The sequence below is a fragment of the Neopsephotus bourkii genome, unplaced genomic scaffold (assembly GCF_033783945.1).
Source record: "Neopsephotus bourkii isolate Nb327-2 ecotype Australia unplaced genomic scaffold, CSIRO-AGI_Nbou_v1 NB_1831, whole genome shotgun sequence".
Classification (NCBI taxonomy): domain Eukaryota; kingdom Metazoa; phylum Chordata; class Aves; order Psittaciformes; family Psittacidae; genus Neopsephotus; species Neopsephotus bourkii.
In genome coordinates, this window is record NW_026902304.1 from 4,114 (window position 1) to 26,924 (window position 22,811).

The following is a 22,811-nucleotide window of genomic DNA, read 5'->3' on the forward strand; positions in this document are numbered from 1 at the left end:
TTCCCAGGCAGTGGTCTAGACTGAGGTCTTGAAACCACCAGTAATATTTGGTGTGCAAACAATGGAAGAGTGAACCTTGCTTTGTAACAGTACTTTGATTCCATTTGCTCATTATGTTGGTTTAAGAAGAAATTTAAGACAAAAATTCCATTTGCTCATTGTGTTGGTTTAAGAAGCATTTACAGCAGCTGCTGTAAAATCGGGGTTTTCCCCTTCTTTTCTGGCTGAAAGTAACAAATCCAAATGCCGATAAAGATACCTGCTTGAGCATAATAAAAAAGATTAAAGGGGTGAAATGACACACAGATGAACTTTACTCAGAAGTGTTTAATCGTAAGTAGTACTGTATTTCTTCTTCATGTTCTGTGTCTTCTGATCAACATCTCCAGCTAATGTTTTGTTTTGTTCCAGCATGTAAAGCCCACATCTGCATCTCTGCGACAGTGACGTAGGACCACAACATGCCCTGTACTCTCTAAGAAGTAGCAAAAGCAGTATGAAGGTGTAGTCCTGTGGCACTGAGACTACAACTAGTTTTAGAAACATTCCCTCTGCTGAGCCTCAGTCCAGCCCTCACAGTCAGGGCAGTACTATTATCTGCCTGTGCACTGCAGAGGGATGAGTCAAGGGTGGACTCTGCAACTTCAGCAATGCCACAGGAATCCTGTGGCACAGGCAGGAGAACCAGACTCCCTTATCCTTGCTTCAGTACTAACCTTTCCTTCATCACCAGATGGACCAGAATTAGCTGTACCCAGACAGAGCTTGAGGAGAGAAGGGCTGTGGATGTCACTCTTCATTTGCTAATGGGAGTAAAACAAAATGCTGTTCCTAGTACTTCAGGGATGGCTGTGAGTTAGGAGAGCTGAATCCCACAGGGGTGTATTTGCCATGCTGCCCTCTCCTCCACGGTGAAGCAGATGTAATTGGTGCTTAGGGCTGGCTTTTCTGGTTAACCGTCCGACAGGGTACAGGCTCTACCATCTCACACTTGCCAGTGTTTCTGGAATAGTTGCTCGTTCCCTAGAAGTGGGTAGAGGACTGTTTTAGTTTACTGTGATCTCTTTAAAACGTCTTTTCTGCCAAGAGCCACTGACATCTGGACAAGAGTTTTACCAGAGCTTGTAGAAATGATTTGTTAGCTAAAACAAATACTGAAGTCAAACCTTTACAGGGTTTTAAACTATTTCTGGGTGTGGTTTACCAAGCAGCTTAGGCTGATTTGAACCAGCATTACTGCTGAGAAAAAGGCATTCTGGCCCTTCCCTGTCCTGTTGACTTCTCATTCCTGCTCTAAGTTGTGGCAGCAAGCTCATTGGACGGCAGACAAAGCCTTCAAACCAAAGTGATAGCTTCCTCGTGTATCAGTGAGCCAAACTGGGTGGGCATGCCAGGTAACAGGCCAAAAGATGGCAAAGCAAAGGTGGAGAGGACAGGACTTCCCCCTTCAGTGCAACACACCTTAGTTTAGCCTAAGGTACTTGGGCAAATCCACGGTAAGTCTTATGGTTTCAAGACCCGAGATATGGCAGAACTTGATTAAAGTCTTGAGACAAGCTGAGCAGGAATTTAGACCAGCCAGCATCAAATTCACCTACTCTCATGCAAACTATCTATCTCCTGACATTGTTGTGAAAATGCTCCGGATTAAAGATAAAGAGAAGAAAAAGCAAAATGTCAAAACCACAGACATTACTGCAACAAGGTATCTAACCCCCATCAGCTGTCCTGAGTATGGTTATAAACTCACATGCACACCAGCTACCCTGCAAATAAGAGACATCAGCCTTGGACAAATCCACTGATCAGTTGCCAGCAGTCTCCTGACCAAAACGTATGCAGTAAGGCTTCGAACTGTGGCTACTGGCCAGAAGAGCACCTGCTCCTCTTCACTCCAAAGGTAGTTACATTAGCTGCTGCATGCTAAGTTTTGTTTACTGTTTCCCACTAAGCTCTACCATGCTGCTTTTCCAAGACAGTTTAAATATGAACACAGCACTCACTAAGCTAGCAGAATTAGACTCCCTCTTGCAATCGATGTAAACGGGCTGTGCCAGAACTGCATGTACAGAACTCCCCAGGAACCCATACTAGAACATGGTCTGGCTTTAGAAAGAGCTATTAATCTTATTTCCCAGTTGCCTTGTTTACCAGGACTACAAGTGAACCAGGGCCTCCCTCTTTCAGGACACTATCTGCAGCACAGGGAGTAATGCAGGGGATTTGTCATTACTGCTTCCTGCCAACAGTTAAAATTGTCTGTGCTCCCTACAGAAAGCAGTTCAGATATTTTGAAAGGTGAATGCCATCAGTATGTTCTCTAATCTGGCTATTTCAATGTTCTCTAATTTGTCTATTTCAACACTTGCTTATTTCATTCCTGCTCCCCAAAACATTTTATTTAATTGGCTCCTTGGAGCAGGACTGCAGAGACAGGCTTCAGGTAGCAGATATTAGGAGGAGCACATCTGGCTTCCCAGATTTGAAACGGTCCCTGAAATTTGGTGCCCCAATGAGCTAAAAGTCAGAAGGAAGGACTGTAGTTATTTGTGATACAGCAAAGGCAGACAGCTTGTGAAATTTGTTCCTCATACAAGAGCATGAAACTTTTTTTGACCCTAGTCTCTAGTTTCATTCCTTGACATCTGAACACTGCAGCTTTGATCAACAGACACTAGCACATAACATACTCAGCCGTTTTGCAAGGTCAAGGAGCCACTGATTTCACACATTTCCGTATTTTTCACATTCCCATTCTACTTTCATCATCAACCCCCTTTCATATAATTCATAGAAATGGCCAGATATGACACAGGACACTTGAATAAACTTCCTCACTTATGGCCTTACACTGTAGTCCTCATATCTTCTTAGGGCAGTCCAGTAGAAGTCCCTTGGCCACATCAACTACTGCATCTCTGCTCATCAGGAATATGATTATGCCATTCCTGCCTAATGCTGGGAAATGTGAGGAGATGACATTTGAGGGTCTTAACTTGGCTCTACCATAATACTATTGCCATGGCAGTAAATTTTCATAGTAGCATGATTTGGACAATGTCTCTCATCAACAGTTGGACTGATTCAAACACTAACAAGAGGAAGGACATCCTCACAATTAAGCATGTGTCAGGTGAGAACTAAGTGGCCGGGGCAGTTTAATAACCTAGCACCACACCCTGCCTGATGGCAACAGAGCAAAAAGCCACTGTTGTGGGTAGCTTCTGCTAATGGAAGCCTTGTCTGAATTGTAGAAGTGACACAGTACATCTGGGATTTGTAAGTGTTGGGAAGTGCTCTCCAGTCCATGGTAGGGAGTCTTCTGCTGGGAAAACACAGGAAACCGAGCAGAAACACACTTCTGCCAAGCCGAGGAGAGAGAAGTTGAACTCCTGCTTGGAGCAAAAGAAAGCATTCTTGGATGATGTCTCCAATGAGCAATTCCAACCTGATTTCTTAATAGTCATGTTTCAGAATATAGCCCAAATCAATTATACTAAAGGCTTTCCAGACTTCATTGAATTTCAAATCAAATTTAGATTTGAAAAAGACAAATGACTTGGCAGATTTATTTTTTTTTTAACTGGAAACTGCAGAAAGAACATAAACCCCAGCTTTTTATTGCAACTGAAATGACCTTACATGCACCTGATCTTAGAGCTTCTCAAAAAAATCATTAGTACTGTTGGCCCACTTCTTGAGACTCACCTCAGGCTGGATAAACATGTGGAGCTGTGAGCAGTTAACAGGAGTAAAAGGGTAGGCAGAGAAACGTAACCCAGATAGTCCTGAGTAGGAGTGAGGCCAGGTCTGCAGGTCACTTCCTCCAAGCTACAAATGGAAATTGGCTTCAGCTTATGCAAAGTGTGGCTCTGGGCCTGGCTGGTATTAAGAATAAGGTTCCAGGGGCATAAGCAGTCCTTGTAAGTCTGACCACCTGTAGAAAGTACCACAGGTTTCATGTTTACTGTGTATGCACAGATCTACTAATACCTGTTAGGGAGAGTAGTCTTCATTAATTTTTGTTATGCAGAAGCATACTGAAGTCATGACTGCTGTGGTAGTTAGTATGTAAAAACATAACAAGGAATTGTGGCTCTAAATTGATAGTGGATTAAATGTTTTGAAACTAATTCTTCTAATGACAGAAACAATTTGCATATTATTTCACTTACCAGTCAAAGTAACAGTGGCAGTCTCTATTAATAACTCATACGAGTAGAAAATTGCTATCAAAGGTTATGTTTATCTTTTAGGGAAAACTTTTTTTTTTTTTTTTTGAGATTTCATTGAAATCTATCCTAAAACCGACATGGACCAAAGATGGAGACTATAAACACTGAAAATGAGAGGTTTCCAGCACTTACATAGAGATTGGCTTCACTTCTCAGAATGAAAAAGCATGAGTCCAATGAATGCCGAATGAGGCAGGAATGTTCCCCACACTTCTTAATGTAGTAGTACTGAGCTTCATACAAATACATGAGTATCAAAGCTGAATTTAGCAAGATGCCTTTGTGCTTACAAACCCTGCTCCTGAGCTCACTGGTGGAATGTGAAAGATGCTTCATGTCAATCACACCATAAAGAAAAACATAAGACAGTTGCCCTTCTGTTCTCATCAGTGGATGTGGTATTTTGTATTTGCAGCTAAAGCATGGGAAAGTCAGAGGCATCACATCCATACTACATGTCCTGGGGTCAGGACTGTGGTTGGTCTGACAGTAGAGAGAGGCCCTGGGACCGTCACATTTATCTGGGCAGCGACAGCAGCCACCATGTCCATTTGTTTTGACCTGTGGTGTTACTGTGTGCAATGCCTGACTCACCTGGTGCTGCAGACGGCATTTTGCACAAGTGACATGACACTCCTTCCTGCAGTGAGTAACTCAAAGCAGAAAGGCAGGTCTGGGAGGGGAGTTGTGAAACTACTGCACTAGCATGGAAGACTGCAATGTTTAAATAACTGAATATCCTTACTGAAGAAGCCAGAATTTCTCCCTGACATGATTTCTTTGGTGACTATGGGAGTTCCTACAGAACTTTCCTAGCCATGACAGTAAGAAATGGGTTAACTGCATGGTGTTAAGTCACAGCTGGGAAAGTGAGTCTTCCCATAACACTCCTTGACCTTCCTCCAAAGTATATTCTCGCTGTTTTGTTAATCATAGAAAAGACTGGGCCTTGGAGAGTGGCAACTGGGGAGGTCATTTGATGGCTTTGTGTTCATTCTTTACACCTGCTCTCTACACACAAGCTGACACCAGTAGATAAGGTTCCTTTTCATATTTTCCTGAGAAGACAGCAGCAACTGCTTTGCAAAGTGCTTCTCAGGCAGGTAGCATTACCTGGGATAAAGAGGTCTGGAAATCCTCAGTAGCACTTTGGAGCTCTGGGCCTTGATTCAGTTCCTGAAGCATACATGGAAACTGTGTTAATCCATCAGCTTTTACATTCATGCAGCTTCTTTCTGAAAGTCAATAAACAGACTGATACTGCAGGCCACTTCCTCAAAAGCTTCCCTTGACACCCTTACTGGCACTTGACTGCCAGGTCTAACAGCTGCAAGCTGTATTTCCGTGAGCAACTGAGGAAATTCAGCCCGTCCTATCTGATGCTAATTTGGTTATGGTGACTCAGCCCCTTCCACAATTTCCAGACTAATTGCTACAACATTCTCAAGCTGCCAACACAAACCCCAGGGGTCTGTAGAAGATTTTGATTCAAAATGTTCTAGTTGTAAGGGATGGTGGGTTAGCTCCTTATGTATTATTTATACACATATTTATATACATATATTTATACATATATCAGAGAATGTAATCTTAGCTGTCAAAGCCTTTAATGGGTAGAAATGCCTCCAAAATAATCTCCTGCTTCTTCTGCAAATACGTACCTTAGGAATAGTACATACCATAAGTTTAGGAAACTTACGTGGGTTTGGGACTGGCTTTCATGTGCACTGACATACTATCTTCAGCACAAAATTCAAGACCCGTACCCTCTGTTTTCCATGGTAATGTTCCAAGCAGATGACCCTTTCTCTCTGTGTTCCCTCTGTGCAGCTGACTCACTCTACTACATACATTTTGGCTTGTAAGTAGTCCTGCACAGGGGATGCTCAAGTGACACTGATTCACTTCCAAGGAAAATAGAACACTCTATAACAATCAAATACACATTTTTTTGTGGGTAGGTTAAAATAGTGGATTTTGCAATCCAAAAAGCAGCTCAAAAATGAAGCACAGTGACTCATAAAGTAGTACACACATGATCCTTTAACAGCATCAGCAGTCTAAATCCAATAATGCAAGAGTTCTCCCTTCTCTCCCACGTTTCCTTGACAACTTTTTGAAAAGCAGAACTTCATCCTCCCCATCCTGTGCACCTCATGTGTCTCACCCAGCCTGTACTCACTCATATGAATTCCACCACCTTTGGCAGGTAACCCCCCCGACCCAGCCTTACATGCCAAGATGCATCAGAAGCATCATGATTATACTTCAACACAGATGGCCTAAAGCTTCTCCAGGTCGCTTATGCTCAGCTGCAACAATGCCCGAGTCAGCAGGAAAGATGCTTCACCAGACTACACTGTTTGGATCCTGTGCAGGTACGAGAGAGAACATATTCCTGAACCTGGACACACAGAAGCAAGAAATGCCTTAACTATTGCAGCAGGTACTATGACATTTCACATCAGGAAGAGGAAGTACGGGCTCAGGCTGTCAACATCCACCATGATCCTCATCTGGCTCTGTGGCAGCATTAGCTGTTGGCCCCACTGTTCCTGTAAAGTTTGTTATGATAAATGGTGTAGCCACACAGAGGAATACCAGCAGTCCTCTTCTATGTACAGGCAGATGAGCTGTATATAGAAAACCCAAACACTTCTACAAGCAAAGTCTGAGTGGCTTGGCCGTAACCCTTTTGTATCTCATGCATCTTCCTACTACCTTGCCTTCCAAATCAGACAAAGACTGAAAAAACATGGGAGTGAATCTCTGGTAATGTTTAGTAATTTTGGTGATTTAAAAAACAAAAGTCAAATAGAAGTAAATGTTTTGCACCAAAATGTTTGCTTCTACCCCATCACCACCTTCTTCAGAATGTTTTGAATCCAGATGCCAGTAACACACATCTCTAAACAGGAAGACCATCTGTAATGCATCTTGGCCTTAAGTAACTGTGTTGCAAGCTTGAGAGTTTGTCTGCATTATGGATTTTGAAGACAAAATGAAATGTTTGGGTTTATCTGCTTTATCTTCAAAATTCTGTTTCAGAAGCTCTGCGCTGAGGTCAGAAAGAAGTGGAAGGTAGAGAGTTTCTTAAGAATATCCAGCCTCACTTACTTCACTGTCAGGAACTGAACTCAGCATGTCCCTTGAACGAACTATACGTACTGTACATTTATGGCTAAAGTGCTTTGATCTTGCAGAGACCTGCATTCCCTCCATTTCTGAAGTGAGTAAAGCAGGCTCAGTGCATTTTAAACACAGTTCTAAAAACTGCGGAATGAAGCTCTGCTCCTAGTGGCATTCACAAACCAAAACAGGCAATCAATAAAAGTGAAGCAGCTGAAGGGATGCCCACTTGTATCACTCTGCTAACCTTTTTTTTTTTGTTATTTAGGACAACAGTTTTTTGGGTTTTTTTTGTCAGTGGCACATGACTTGTAGGAAAGCAATCCAAGCTATCCTATGACTGTGATTCACTTTCCTGAGCCTATTACCATGAAAACTGTAAATGATGCAACAGGCTGTGACTGCTTTTCAAGGATCCATCATAGCACCTCCTAAGTCATTTATACTCCCAGGGCTGTATTTTACAGTAAATGGAAGCAGAGAGTTGTCAGGAACATGCTGTTGCTTTCTGCAAGTCAGGAACATGCTGAAAAAGGACAAAAGACTATTGCATCAGTGTTGGTCAGTCAACCATGCATAAAGCAACACAGGAGGCAGGCAGGGTAGGAGCTACCTGGTATCTCCAAATCTTGCCACTCCACCACAAGCAGTACAGTGGTGAATTAAAACCCGAATTAACAGACACCACTGACAGCCCTGCTTTGGAAAGGCATCTCAGAGTAGTCTCTGCTCTGAAAGGGCTTGTGATGGCAAGTCCCACTCTTCTGCAGTCACATGGACTCAGTGAAGGTTAACTCCAAATTTGATGCTTGAGAAACAGGCCTAAAGAAATCAGCAAGAAAACCATAAAGTCTTATGAGATAAGAAAGACCCCTCCACATACCAGAATCCAAAAAAAAGTGCTGAATGTGTTCACAGAGGGAAGTTGAGGCATGGTGGTGGCCATGATGTGACCTAAGCAAATACAGCCTGTGGAAAGATGAGCTCTCCACTGAGCAACTTTGATAACTGGTGGGAGACACTGAACTCGGTTCATTAGAGGCAGAATATCAGAGCACAGACACCTCAGGTTAGTACTGGCATTAACCACATTGCTCATTGAGGACTAACACTTCAAGAAATGTTTAACACGGGAGCCCAGTGATGCCTGGGGAAGAATTTAATGAAACGAGAAAATACGGAAAGGCAGTGGGAAATGACAAATATCATTTAAAAAAAGACTATTTATCTCCTTTTCAGCATACACAGGGAGGAGGTATTGTGCAGAGTGGCCCCCATAGAGTGCCGTACTGAGACTGTGAAGCTATCAGTGAGTGATGCTGAGGGTTTAAATAAGCAGCCATAGCACTCATGTCATAGAATCGTAGAATGGTTAGGGTTGGAAAGGACCTTAAGATTATATAGTTCCAACCCCCATGATGAGGGGATCCTTGATGTAAAGGACAAGTACTGCAGCACAGGCTCTAATGCAATGTTCATCCCCTTTACAGCACAGCATACTCTCGAAGCTTCCTGATGACAGACTCATGTCTGCTGTTTGGGTTTCCATTGCAGAAAAACACAAAGGAGAAGCTATGTAGCAAAGACCTTTGCCTTACCATTTGTCAACCAAAATGCAAATCCCTCTGCTGCAGAGGGACCACCTCTGCAGTAAAAAAAGAATAAATATTCCTCCCGAATTCTAAGGAATTCCCCTGAAATGAAACAGAGGGTTCCCAGAACTTCAGAAGCCAGGCACTGCCTCTCCAGGATTGAGACTCTTAAGGAAAAAATAAGTTACAGTCCCTTTCAAATACAGAATATGAACGACACGGATGCAACAAGCAACAGTTTATTTGTAGAAAAATCCTTTAAAATTTTACTACATTGTAAGATTAAGGAAAAAATAGTATTAATGTATGTACATACAATATATATAAACAAACACACATCGCACCGTTAAATTACATGCTTTTCAAACCAGAAAATGGTTCATATTCCCTCATATCAATTTTAAAGTTATCACTGCAAGAAACCTTGCTTCCTTTTTGTTTTTATCCCCATCAAAGTTTTCAAGTACAGGAAGTAAAGTAATGCAGGATCTAATAGTAGAAAACCTTTGTTATACACAAATAACGACTGACAGCTCTACAATATTTTTCCGCAGTAACCAACACTTGTGTTTTTTGAATTCTCTAATGAAAAGCAAACTTTTACCTGAGGTGCACGGAAATAATGAAGCATGGTAATTGGCAAGTTTAAGAGATTTTCACATTATGATCCCACTGTAATTGAAGTTGATTAGGTATCACATGTCTATACCCATAGTACTGGCACAAGAATGCTCTGCGTGAGTTATCACCAATGTCTTAGAAGTGCAGAAAAAAATTAACAGGCAAGCACCACTTGCAATGATAAGCATGCAGACGATTTAAGTGAAACAGAGGTAGCATGTTCTTGTAACTCCAGCAGGGTCATTCAAATCAACTGCACCCTCCCTTCTGCAAAAGGCACTCACTTTATCAGCTGAAAACAATAAAATGGTTTAAAATTGTCAGATTGACCACAAATGGTGGATTTCTCTCCTTACAAATATAAGAAAATGTTAAGCAGAGGACATGATGAATATTTAAAAAAGAAAAGGGTGTGTTAAGACATACACATTTTGGGTAATATGTGCTATTCCTCTCCCCCTGCCTGTTATGGGGAGAATCGAAGTATTTTATAAAAACATTTGCAGTACATAAAAGTGAAAACTTTCCAGTTAAGATGGCAGTATTAAGCAGCACATTATGTATCAGGAATAACTTTGAAACACCAGAAGTACACCAGCCTTTTTAATAGATAAAGAGCAACAATTCACAGTTAGAAGTAGAAAGTTTATGCAAAAAAAGGTGGTGCTAGAGAAGGATAAAGATCCTTTGATGTAAGAGCTCATAAACTAAAATGCACAGAACCTTTTGTACTGTATCTCTTATCCTTTCTGCAGTTTGAAAGTATGTCCATGCAAAACACCTGCTCTTACCGTGACACTACAGAGCTGATTGAGTTATAAGAAGTGCCACTGTTGCAACTAGAAGCATAAGCTTCTGGACCGTTAGCATCTAAATTTATTTTGAATACAGAAGATGCCTTCAGTAAAAAATCTGCTGCATCTCTGCGACCTAATTCCCTCAGCTTAGACATCAGGATACCTACAGTGCTCTCAGGAGTGTTACTCCACTCCTGCAGGAGAGCATGGACTGGGCTCGAGATAAAGTCATTTTGTGTTCCATTATTTGTATTGTACTTTGCAACAAGATCAGGGAGGCCCAGGTTCATGGCCAGAAGGCACCAGTCTTTTCCCATAGGATCAGGTGGATCCAAAAGTCGACTTAGTTTTCTCCTGGTAAGTAGATTTAGATCAGAAACATGAATATCCATTCCTAGGCTTCCCTGGGAGTACACATCAAGACACCCAAAACACAGTATACTGCTAAAGCTCTCTTTATATCCCCCCATAGTGTTAGTTAGTGATGTCTCTTTTTGACTCTGTGCACGGAAAAAGTCTCTAGGCTGGTAGACCATTACTGGTTCATGATGTTCCCTCAGCTGCTGCGGACTAAGGTAGTATTTCCCAGTCAGAAGGCCTGGTAAAGTTGTGGCCATTAAATTATCAATGGTGCTGCATACAGAATCCAGAAGTAAACAGCACTTGATCTTCTCTGTTTCCAGTCCTCTAACTTGAACCTCTATACCCTGACCATGGTTGACCAGCAGCACTAAAAGCTCAGCTCCACGATTCATAATCTTTGATCCATTTACCCACAGGCGTATATCTGCATCTCCCTCTGTGCTTTGCTGATGAACCCACCTGCAGAGATTCACCTGAACTTTATGAAAAATTCCACAAGGAAATGGGGTAAGATGTTCCACAGGAACGATTCTAACACCACCATAAATCAGCACCTCATCCTCCTCATCTGTCCAAGACCTGTGGAGATTGTCAGTCTTTATGAGAGCAGGAATATCCACCATTGCTCCACTGCTAAGGTCCCTTGCACAAATATCCATTGCATCCAAAATCTGTATCAGTTCTTCCACATCACTATCCGTCACCAGACGCTGGATATCCTCTAGAGTGTACCGACCTCTATAGTGATGGAGGGCTTTTGGGTTCTCCACTGACAGGATTTTTCCAAGGACGTTTGAACAGAGCCAGCGAGGATCCAGAAGCACAACATCTTGGACAGTTTCACTCTGCATAATGTTAATCTGTTCATAAATATGAATGTTATTATTTACGTCTTGTGAAGTACAAGATGATACCCCATGTTCTCTCCTCCCTAACTGGCTGACCAATCATTTTGTTAACACTGCTGACAAGAGAAAAACAGTGCATTTTATTTTCTTGCAAGTATTCAGAAGAAAGAGCAGGTCTTGTTCTTGCTTTTCACTAGTAATGAAGCCTTTAAAGTCCGCCAGCTGTAAAGCCGAGCCATGCCCTGCCAGCTGTTTATGCAAAGGTGTTATGCTTTGATTCAATTTCTAACGGGCATACAAATTTCTCATATGCAGTTAACACATTAGGCACTACCTCAGTAAAGATGAAAGCATACTTACACTTTCTGGGTATTTTATATTCTTACAACTACAGCAATAAACTTCCTGTTGCAAGGAAATGCTTTTGAATGAAATAGGAGCCACAGGACAATAATGATAACAATTAAGCATTATTAACCAGTCTACTTTTTATGATATCTTACGAGGGAGGAGGAAAAAAACCCTACAAGCTACAAGACACACTACAACTACAAACTTCCAAACTATAGACATTTGCTTCAATCTCATTAATCAATATTCTACCAGAGCAGCACCTTGCTAATAAAGAGTTGCAATTTAGATAAAAAACACTTACCTCTCCTATGCTGTGCAACTGCTGTGCAATATGTCGTAGGTCATCTTCACTTGCTAGGGGATTAAGGTGTTCCTGTACATCGTATACAAACTGCTGCAACGACATCAGCTGGTTGGGTCCATTCATTTTTCTCCATGAAGGCAGTGTGGAGATTATTTTTTCACACAGATAAGTCATAGGTGGGCAAGTCTTATGAAAGCACAGAAAACATCTGTTTGTAATTCTGCCGTGCAGAGAATGACAGTACTGTTGTTGTGGGGTTTTGCTGTTGGTTTTGGGTTTATTTTTTAATGGAGGTTATGAAGTCTGATATATTTGTGGCGTATATTCATGTCTAAAGACTTCCCCTTCTGATGGACCCTTACTCTCCCACCTGGCATTTGCTTGCCACAAGATCTACATTTTCTTAATAAAGTGTTTTTCAATTAAATTAAAACAAGATTTTTTAAACATGATTACAAAGGGAATCCTGACATGTGAAACAAAGCTTGGTTTATATAGTCCTGCCTTGTCAAATGTCAAATGACCAATTTCATGGTCTAGAAGATAATCTTTATTTTGAAATTGTCAACATTATCTGTATAGGACCAATTTACTTAAACAGGGGAGACATCAGGGTACCGGATTAAGATGTTACTTTTATTTATTGATTGTCTTGGACCTCACTGTTGCCTTACACTCTCAAGCCACAGCATACACTTCTTCTGCAGCAAAGCCCTCCAGATTTCAAGCCGGCTATGATAAAGTTTTGTCAGAGAAGAAAAGCTTATTAAATCAAGAGACCATTGGGAATGTAAAATAGACTGAATTTGGTATGAACCCAAACATTTTCCTTGATCTACAGGATGAACTAATACGTTTACTTTTCATTCATTAAAAAAAAAAATCCCAGCCTATCAGAAGTAGCTACAGAAAGTCTTAGTGTGTCACACAAGTACGGTATGAAGAAATTTAAAACCATATAGCACAGACTGCATATCAACTTGATTTGGTCACCGTTGTTATGGATTCCTGTGATATCACCAGGAATTCTGTGGATTCCTGGTAATAACATCAAGTCATGGCTATTTGACCTACAGTCTCATTTACATATACTTAGCCACATATATACACCTCCAAGCACTTTTTTCATTAAAAAAGTAAAGTAAAAAGTTAATTAATAGTCAGTTCACACATCTATATTGGGAATTATCTTTCTAACAGTTAGAATCAATCACTGTCAGTTAAAAACATGAAACTATAACTTTGAACTGAAAATCTTGAATTTTTTCCTTTTAAAAGAGATCATTTTGATGACCTAATAAAACACACACAATTTTTAAAATGCTGACTGAATCTTTGCTGTCAGGAGTTTCTTTATCACCATGTTTGTCATTAAAGCTGCTAAAAAATTTGAACAGCACTCACTTAAGTTACATAATGTAAGTATTACATTTACAGTAAATTATTGCACAAGATTCTCGCATTTTGGCTGGTCCAACACAGACCATTAGACATTACTTACAGAAATTATCTGGCTTCTTATTTCTTGCAGGTGATTCCGCAGAAGCTTCATATCTTTAGACCCAGACGCTCCAGCATCCAACACATACAACTTTTCTGAAATTTGAAGATCATTTCCAAATCTGAAAGAAGAAAAGCAAGCAATTATTTACTTAGTCCCAAATCCAGTTTTATTTCTTAATTCAATTGTACTTCAGTCTTAAATTACAGTTATTTTTCTCCTAAGGAACGATGAAAACATTTAAGTACAGATTATGCTAAGTTATTTTATAAGCACAGAGAGTAAAACTGCTCTTTAATTTTCTTGAAAATAAACAGAGATATTGAGATTTTCTAAAAAGGGAGGATGAACATTTATAAGAAAGTAACAACTGCGTCACAAGACTTGAAATTACAAACTCAAACATTTTACTAAAGGAGGGGTAGTGGAAATTAATTATTTTTAAGGTCTCTGTATCTGCTGTTTTCTTTTTTTGCACTTTGAATAGTTAATTTGTCATTGCTACTGACACCAGCTCTCTTCTCCAGTTCCTTTTGTTCTTTCAACAGCACACACTTGTTTTCTTAGCTCTGGACTTATCTGCATTTTAAAGTATTCCAACATCAACGATTATGCAGGTATTTTCTGCTGGTTTATTTCAACTGATTAAGACACTGCCCTGCCACTATTGCACTGGAATTCCCACATCTGTTTCTTGCACAGTCCAGACAAGTATCTACGCCTGCAGGTATGGATTGGTTGCTCATATCATGTGTTACTCACTTACATGCTCACTGTGAACATAAATTACTGTCAGTTTATACAACAGTATGTTGATGACAAATTTCCCTTTCCATCTCCAACCAGCATGCTCTCCAAACATTTGCTCAAGAAGGCTAGAAGTTTCCCTAACTTCTAGGTAACTCCTGGATAACCTTGTCACCTGTGTGACTCCACAATCCCCAGCTCTTCACAAACTGTGCAGGGAGTACCTCCAGGTTTAAGTTTTTTTCCTGCCCATCCTAAATCAATTCAGAGCAAAAGGTGGCTTCCCTGTAAAGCTTCCTCTTTTGCACCCAGAGTCTGTAGCTGAGAACTGCTCACTTTTCTGAGACTGGTGCAAAACCTGAGTACCAAGTGTAGGCAGATGTCTGATACGGATCTTTGGATGAATCCCAGAGTTTACAGGACGAGACTTCCTAAGCCTCAACTAATTTTTGCATCACTTATCTCATTTTAGGTCACTTCAGGCAGCTTGCTCACTGTATTAATGGTAAGTGACTAAATATTTTCACAATATAAGCTTCCTGAACATACTCAAAACATCAAATCATAAAGCTTAAGCCACATAAAAATCTTTTACATATTCCTGTCCATTTTAGTATTTTTTCTTTCTTTCCACCTGGCATGTTTAAGTGCTGTGTATAACACACTCCCCACTTACCTGTTCCTGATTTCTTTCAACAATGACATATCTTTGTCATACCAAAACTCTCCCCCAGCAGGCCGAGGAAGATTCACTATGTCAGCATGTGTGGCAACCAGAACAACACGCAGCGGACTTTTCAGCTTTCCACCGAATGCTGGAAGAGAAACGAGAGCACTCCCTCACTATGAGACATGCCTATGGAGATGGCTGCCTTACTAAGCCAGGAAAGTAGCAATACATTTCACATTCTTCATACCAATCATTTTTGCAGTGGATTTATCAGGTCTAAGCATAACCACAGTGTGGGTACACCACTGATGCTTTGTGGCTTTTATTTCCCTATAAGATTATCTACGTAGATTCCTTGAATGTCATCAGATACATTGATACTACATAACTTTATTGTTTTAACAAAACATTAATAACACTAACGACATCTATTAACACTATGACAGTGTGAGGAAAAGAAGTAAAAATAACAGCTTCTTCAAAGGGTTTCTCTCAATCTTTGGATGATGCTTAATACTACAGGTGCATAGTAGAGGACTGTAAGTAGAACACAAAAGGTCTACAACATTCATACATTAGTATGAATGCTATTTTGCAGTACTTACACAAACAATGACCTCTCACTTAGGTGAGAGTTAAGTAGGAAAGCCTGTCAGAAACCATGAAAAAGAATAAGAAAGAAAGAAACAAATGACATGAATGAGGTGACAGGATGGAACACAAGACTTTCCAATCTCTTCTCAAACTAATCTTGCAGAAAAAAGGAGACATTGTTAAACTATTTTTTAAAAATGACAGTACATCCAATTCTGCTGTTTTAATTTGAAAAAACATTCAATGGGAGAATATGCTTACATCACTAATCGGTTTTCATCAACCAAGGGCTACAGAATCTTGATTCATTCATGAATAGTCACATTTTCTCAAATCTTTGCATAGCACTTCCATGGTTAAGTATTTTGTACTAGTATATATTTTTTTTGGCAGCTGAATGACGTAATTCTAAAAGTATAAGTTTTCTGCTAACATCAGTTACTACAGATTACTTACAAAGAACGTGTAATAGTACAAAAACGCATGGGTACCCAAACTGAGCCCACCATTATAAACACTCATTTAAGCAAAGTATTTAAATAATGCTGATAATCAGCTCAGCAAGAAGAGACAATTAAATTCTAACACAAACCAAGAACTATGTTTCCTCACTAGACTGAAGAGCTGTTAATAGCTTTCCACAATTGCAAACTCACTGTTTTTTTTCAGCTTTGATACTTTTTTGCATATTTCTGAGCTTTTACTTCCAGAAGTAATTTCATGATGTGTAGATCCAAATGCTCATATTGTTAATCTCTGTAACTATTGTAACTTGATCTACAATGCAAAATGCACATGCCTGAACTGAAAACTGAAGGTCTGCCTGGGCTCATCATTATCATTATTTGTCTGAGACAATGCATAGAGAATTGAGCAGAACACAAAAAGAGAGAAATACTCTTTGCACTATGTAAGTACTTGAGTCCCTAGCAGCATTACACATGCTTGTGAGTGCTGAATTAGATCCGCTGGCTGGAATAATGTTTTGGTTCATAGAACCAAGCCACGTCAGACCTTGGTTCATCCCTGAAACTGCTGCAATCTGCTCAGCTAAAAGCACAAACAATTTATATGGTGTATACATACCCAGACTTACAGACCTTCTGAGGATTAAAAACATAAATCTGTTTGCCTGCCGAGTAACTTTCTTTGTTAGAAAGCTTATATATAAAACAAGTAAACTTACTCAAAACCTGTGCAAAGTCTCAGGATATACGAAGTCAAATTTACAAGAAACAGCAATTTCTGTACACCCTGATATACCAAAAGGCTAACATATTTGAAGTCCCAATACAACTCTAGTTAAACATGTTAAACTTGCATGTATTGAGAGATAATGCCACGTCACTATTTTCTGTTCTGTTCTCACTGACAAGACTGACTTATGCTGGAAAAGCTGTTAATTTGGGCTAGATTTAAGTGGAATTTAAGCAATACATCTAAAACTGGTTTTAGATTGTTCCAACCCTCTGAAACACTTTTCTACACAGCTTATTTAAAATAAAACTTCATGTGTCATTTACAGATGTAAATCCAAGTGCCGCAGGAGGCTGTACCACACTTCATGATCACTTTTAGGTGGACTAAGTGGTGTGTACAACTCTTCAGGCTTGTTCCACAGATAATTCCCTTTCTCTACGAAATCTTGTGTGAAGTTTGTTTGAATGCATGGGGATGACATAACAGTGCTCAACACACAGGATGTACAAAGTTGCAGAGAAAGACAAGAAGCTTTATTCTACAGTTCCCTATTATTTAATTAACAGGCAGAAGAGCATACCTATTGGCTCCTCAACTGGGACTAATGATTTCAGTAAACTGAGCCAAAAGGTCACTTGGTTTAACTGGATTTCATAAGGCTCCTCCAGACTAAAAAGCACTATGTGAATTGCTGTGGCATCATTTGCAGCAAAATAATCGTAACAGCAGAAGTACACAGGATTCCCAGAAAACTCCCAGACGCTGAAATCACCAACTCCTGAAAACAAACAGATGAAAAGATCACACTTTATCAGTAAGCACAAAGAATCTTTCAGCCATGAAAAAACAAACAAAAGAGTTAATCTGATTTAAACTTTCAGAAAGATAAACCCTACGCATATGAGAAAGACAACCGCAAATGCAATCATGAACAAAGGGAAGAGGTTTCAGTCAGTTTCAGAGGCTGAGAAGTTGTGTGCTCACAATCTGTTCCTCTCTCACATTCACTTCTCTCAGACAGTCAGCTGGATGCCACATGGAAACATCTGTGGGTTAACTGCATGCACCCTCACACATAAAATTTGCCTTTGCCTTGTAATTCACTTGCAAAACAAGAGTTACAGCTTCCCTTCTTTTCCTGCTCACCCCCAAAATCTGAGCATTTAAATTGATTTTTCTTCTTAACATGTCACTGCTGCTATTAAAATGAGCTGAGGGACAAAAAGAAGTCTTCTGCTTTCCAGAACTGCAGTAATATTCACATCACATCATTAACTCAGGATTTAAGAATCACGTTAAGAATCCCAACAGAACCATGCTTGTTGCTCCCATCTCCTTGAGCTTCAGGTGAGAAAAATGTTAGTGTGTTGCAGCATATAGTACTTCCCAGATGCACCATCGGATTAGGGGTAAGTCTGCTGCACTTGTACTACCTCTATTTAAATAAAATGCTGATTAAGATGAACCTTAAACTTCTAGAAGCCAGAAACCTCAAACCTGCTGTTAAGAGTACAGCTATTCAGAGTTCACCCATGTGTATTCATTTTATATCAAGACAGCACAGAGAAATAAAAGAAACCCTTTCTGACAGTCTGTTGCACAACTGTTTCACTACAGAACTTGGTTTCAACGACAGAGGAAATAAGCCTGGACAAAGAACAAGCTTAGGTGCATGGCAAACTCTTCAGCATCTAGGATGAACATTTTGTCACTGCATGTGTTAGTGTGTATATACTGCATTCATAAATAGTTTTCTCCCTCCAAGACAAAAATCTTGATTAATCCTAAATCAGAATCAAAATTGCAGCTGTTAAGGCATGCAGAACATTTTCACTATGAAGAAGAGATCCTACTGGGAGAGATCTTATCCCCTATGTAATAATTAGTATGGCTCGTGGTGTGTATGTGCTCTTTGTATGGTCTTCACAGTCAAAGCCATATATGTAGTTATGGCAGCCTCTCTAACTGAGCCCTCTTACTGCTAACACGTGCAACTTTTCCTTTTAAAAGAACAATGGAATCAGAAGCTCCATTCACCATGTTTGGCGAGCTCCAGGGCTCACCAAACATGGTCTAGCCCTGTCATGGGGTAAGAATGGTAGGTCCTTCATACAGCTGGGAACTATTTACATATCGAAGACACTTGGGTATACAGGACCAGATTAAATCCAATAAGGATATGGCCCAAAGGACATACAGTTTTGGTGAAGGAGCCTTTACATTAGTAGCTTGTTTGCTAACCCGATCTTATTATTCTAAGTCCTTCCTTCCTTCCTCCTGCCCAACTTACTCACTTTAAAAACATTTCTATGTGACACTAGAGGTACCTGACACAAGTGATTAGTATGTATATTACAAGTACAGAGCTTTATGGAGATTTACCTTCAGCTTAAACAAACCACATCCCACCACTGTTGGGTTTTCAACCACAGTCACTACAATATCAAGTCAGATTTTTTTCTTCTTCTCAGTTTTATTTTAAAAAGCAAGCAACATGGCATTAACTGTCCCACATCATTAAGGCACACCCACGGCTTTGCTTACCATGCAGATAGGCATTCTGAATATCAATGGCCTTGGTGGACTGGTCATCAGCAGATAAGTGAGAGTGATGAGCAGGTGAAACAAAAGCTTCTAATACTCCTTTGGTCAGGCCCGGCTCAAACATCATACTACGGCTTCTCACGCTCACGTTCTCACAACCAGGATAAAGATTTGTAATACTTACTGAAACTGGGTCAGGGAAAGGAAAATGAGATTACGAAACATGTGAAAATCACAACCAGATCAATTCAAAATAAGTATGCAAAGCATAAAAGCTGATTAAACAAACGAACTGCTCTTCAAAGAAAGCAGATGACTACCAAGCTGTGAGAATACAAAACTACGTCCTTCTTTGACTAAAAAGGACAACATTAGAATGATCCCATATAGCACTTACTGCCCTTTAGCATGTATACTGCTGGGGAGGAAACACAGAAAAAAAACCCCCAAACCCGAAGATTTGTGAGTGAAAGGTTTCAATATTTAAAATTTTTCTGTGTTGCAAAGATAAATTCCTTTTAGCTATGTGCTGCAATTTCACAGTATGGTCTATTTTTCTTGGAATATCACTACCTATTCATATTGTTGATTCCTGTAAGTAAGGATAAAAATGTCACTCTGTAACAAAACCTTTTTGGGGAGATGGGGGAGAAAAACAGGCCCTTAACTAAAACTATTTTACTAGTAAGCAATTTGTTCAGTTCATGCCTAATTCAGATTCCGTTAAGAGAAATGAAAGGGCTTTGTAATTGACTGGCACCATCTAGTGGAGAAAGTAAAGTTTCCTCTCCTTTGATAGACACTGCGTTTAATATTGGGTTTTAACAGAGAAAGCACCTGTCAGCTGTAAAACTGTATTTTAATGTTTGATCTTCTACTGTATTATTTGTATCTTTAGGCTCTTGTAAATAAATACGTGGTGAGGCCACACATTAATTTTTGAAGAATATAAACAAACCTAAGCACATGGAACCACAGAATCAACTAGGTCAGAAAATACCTTTAAAAGTCATCAAGTCAAACCATTACCCCAGGACTGCCAAGACCACCACGAAACATGATCAAGTATAGACCAAACTGTGCTGGTTTAAATATTTATCTGATTATGTCACTCAACCCATAACATTATTTATATGTTATATAAGGAATTTCATCCAAAGGAACAGATGCTCAAATAAGCAAAAACCAAACAGTAAAATAATGCCACAGTAGCTTTGTGTGCATAGAATTGCACAAGTTTCAAGTGTGCATAGCACTACACAACTTTTTGGTTTATATTTAGGTCATCTGTTTTCAAGTGCACACTTTGAATTCACCATTATTTCTATAATGATTTGCCAATGTGACTAGCAGTGTTGTCTGATTTATGATGGTGTGAGTACATAGCACCTACCTGCTTCTGATACCAACCAACATTGAAAATAGCTGTCTTCAGTCAAAACCTTCCTGAACTGCCTCCAGGTAGATACTCCCTGAGTGACTTATCTCCCCTCGTATGGCACAGTAAATTAAAGATAAATAAATCAAGATCTTCTTATTGATTCCTTTAATCAGTTTCTTTTTTCTGTCATCACAGATGTCAGCCTCTTATGTTAAGTAAACAGCAAATGCAATAACAATCTCTGTGCCAGCCATCTTGTCTTAAGCCACTCTTTGAGTACCTTTTAGCTTCCTCAGGTGACTAGACAGAAAGCAGAGACAAAATCTACTACCAGTACTGTCCTAACGTTACTTAAAAATGATGAATGAAACCTAAACCTGCAAGTATTATCCAAAGGTTTTTAAAGAAAAAGGCAACCCTTGACCCGTCTAATACTTACTCAGTTAAGACTATTTCTAAATATCGATTCAAATTTGAGTTTCTCCAAGTGCTTGCTTAGCTTGTGTATTGTGCAGTCTCTCAGTACTAGAAAAGGCAGCTGGACAAATAGTTTGCTGCTCTCTCCTGTGTACTTCTACCACAGCTGTAGATTCCTCCAATGTCAGGCACATGCTGAAGTATAAACCTAGCTAGCTCCTCCACATTCTGCAGCTCTTCCCACTTCACACAGGCCAAGTGGTGCTACATGGGCAAAGTTTTCCCAATTATTTGCACACATTTATTTCAGTTTAGAAAACTTCTATTTCTACCTTGTTTGGAGACAATTTTAGACATCTCTAACTGGGCTAATGCACCCCTGTACCTTACAGAACAGCACGCAGAGGCATCAGAGGCAGTCTGAATGCTCTGTTATTACTGAAGATCACAAAAAGATGCAGCAACTGTTTCAACTCTGAACAGAGTTTATTGGAGCTACTCGAAAAAAAAAAAGACTGACAAAACCTACTCCCCAAAATCATGATGGTGACGTGTGGTCAGGACACCGCAGTCACAGCCTAGGGCTTTTTGTGAAAAATAAATGCCAGTGTTCACAAGTCCTGTCTTCCACTCTCCAAGTTCATGTAAGTAAGCAAAACCTTAACTGCTTCTGCATTCTCCACACTGCCTGCTCCTCTCTGCTCTTACTGTAGGTACAAGCCTGTGTACAGAGAAGTCAAAGCCCTCCCTGGTTTTTGCTTTGGTTTCTTAAACAATTTGTGTGTCCTGTCTTTTGCAGTGCAGCCATCAGCTCTTCCTTGGGAGCTACACAGACCAAGAGGAAATGTGTTCTTATTCAAACATTACAGCTTCAAAGCCATACCTGAGGGTTTGGATGACAAAGGAGATGGGGGGAATCTGGTTGAGTTTGTGGATGAGAGCCTAGGCCTTCGTCTTCGGAAAAAGCTTCGTATCAGGCCGCATTTGAGAGACTCCACGAGGGTTGTTTTTCCAGCACCTGAGTGTCCAAACAACTTCAGTTTGATCCGGGGCTGTGGATTCTGTGTGTGCCGCAGTTGCTGGATAAAAATTCCCCGGTGAGCATCCTAAAATTCAACATAAAGAAGAAATCAGAATGTGGCAGGGAACTTGTGCCTCTCAATAAATTCAAACCACAGGGTTTAGATAACATTTTCTTGCCAGGCTGGTGTTCATCTGGATCAGTTCCTTTATCTGCTTCATCATGCAAGTGATCAGTTGCTGGCAGAAGGGCAGGAACAGGTAGACAAGGTACATCTGACAGCTTGCTTTCAAAGCGCCACCTTGAGTCTTCGTGAAAATCACACATGACTTCAGGCTTAACATCTGTGAACAGAATCATTCTGACCTCTGACAGAGAGGGCAAAGGACGAAAACCTAGCCTCTTTCAGTACCCATACTCCTTACCTGTCACTCTCAGCAGCATAACTGATATCCATAATCTTATATAATATACATATACACACAGCACTGCA

At 40.1% G+C, this 22,811-nt stretch overlaps 1 protein-coding gene across 2 annotated transcripts in view; it reads right to left on the reverse strand.

The window, feature by feature from the left end:
• Positions 1-9,179: 9,179 nt before the first annotated feature.
• DAPK1 (death associated protein kinase 1) overlaps positions 9,180-22,811 on the reverse strand; it is a 96,572-nt gene continuing 82,940 nt past the window's right edge. For both annotated transcript variants that reach the window (XM_061343945.1, XM_061343944.1), the window contains 7 exons: positions 22,181-22,403; positions 19,500-19,688; positions 17,536-17,733; positions 15,168-15,306; positions 13,745-13,865; positions 12,241-12,429; positions 9,180-11,597 (listed from right to left, as the gene is read on the reverse strand). In XM_061343945.1, the coding sequence (XP_061199929.1) occupies positions 10,365-11,597; positions 12,241-12,429; positions 13,745-13,865; positions 15,168-15,306; positions 17,536-17,733; positions 19,500-19,688; positions 22,181-22,403 (2,292 nt within the window). In that variant the 3' untranslated portion in view covers positions 9,180-10,364. The remainder of the gene's footprint in view (positions 11,598-12,240; positions 12,430-13,744; positions 13,866-15,167; positions 15,307-17,535; positions 17,734-19,499; positions 19,689-22,180; positions 22,404-22,811) is intronic.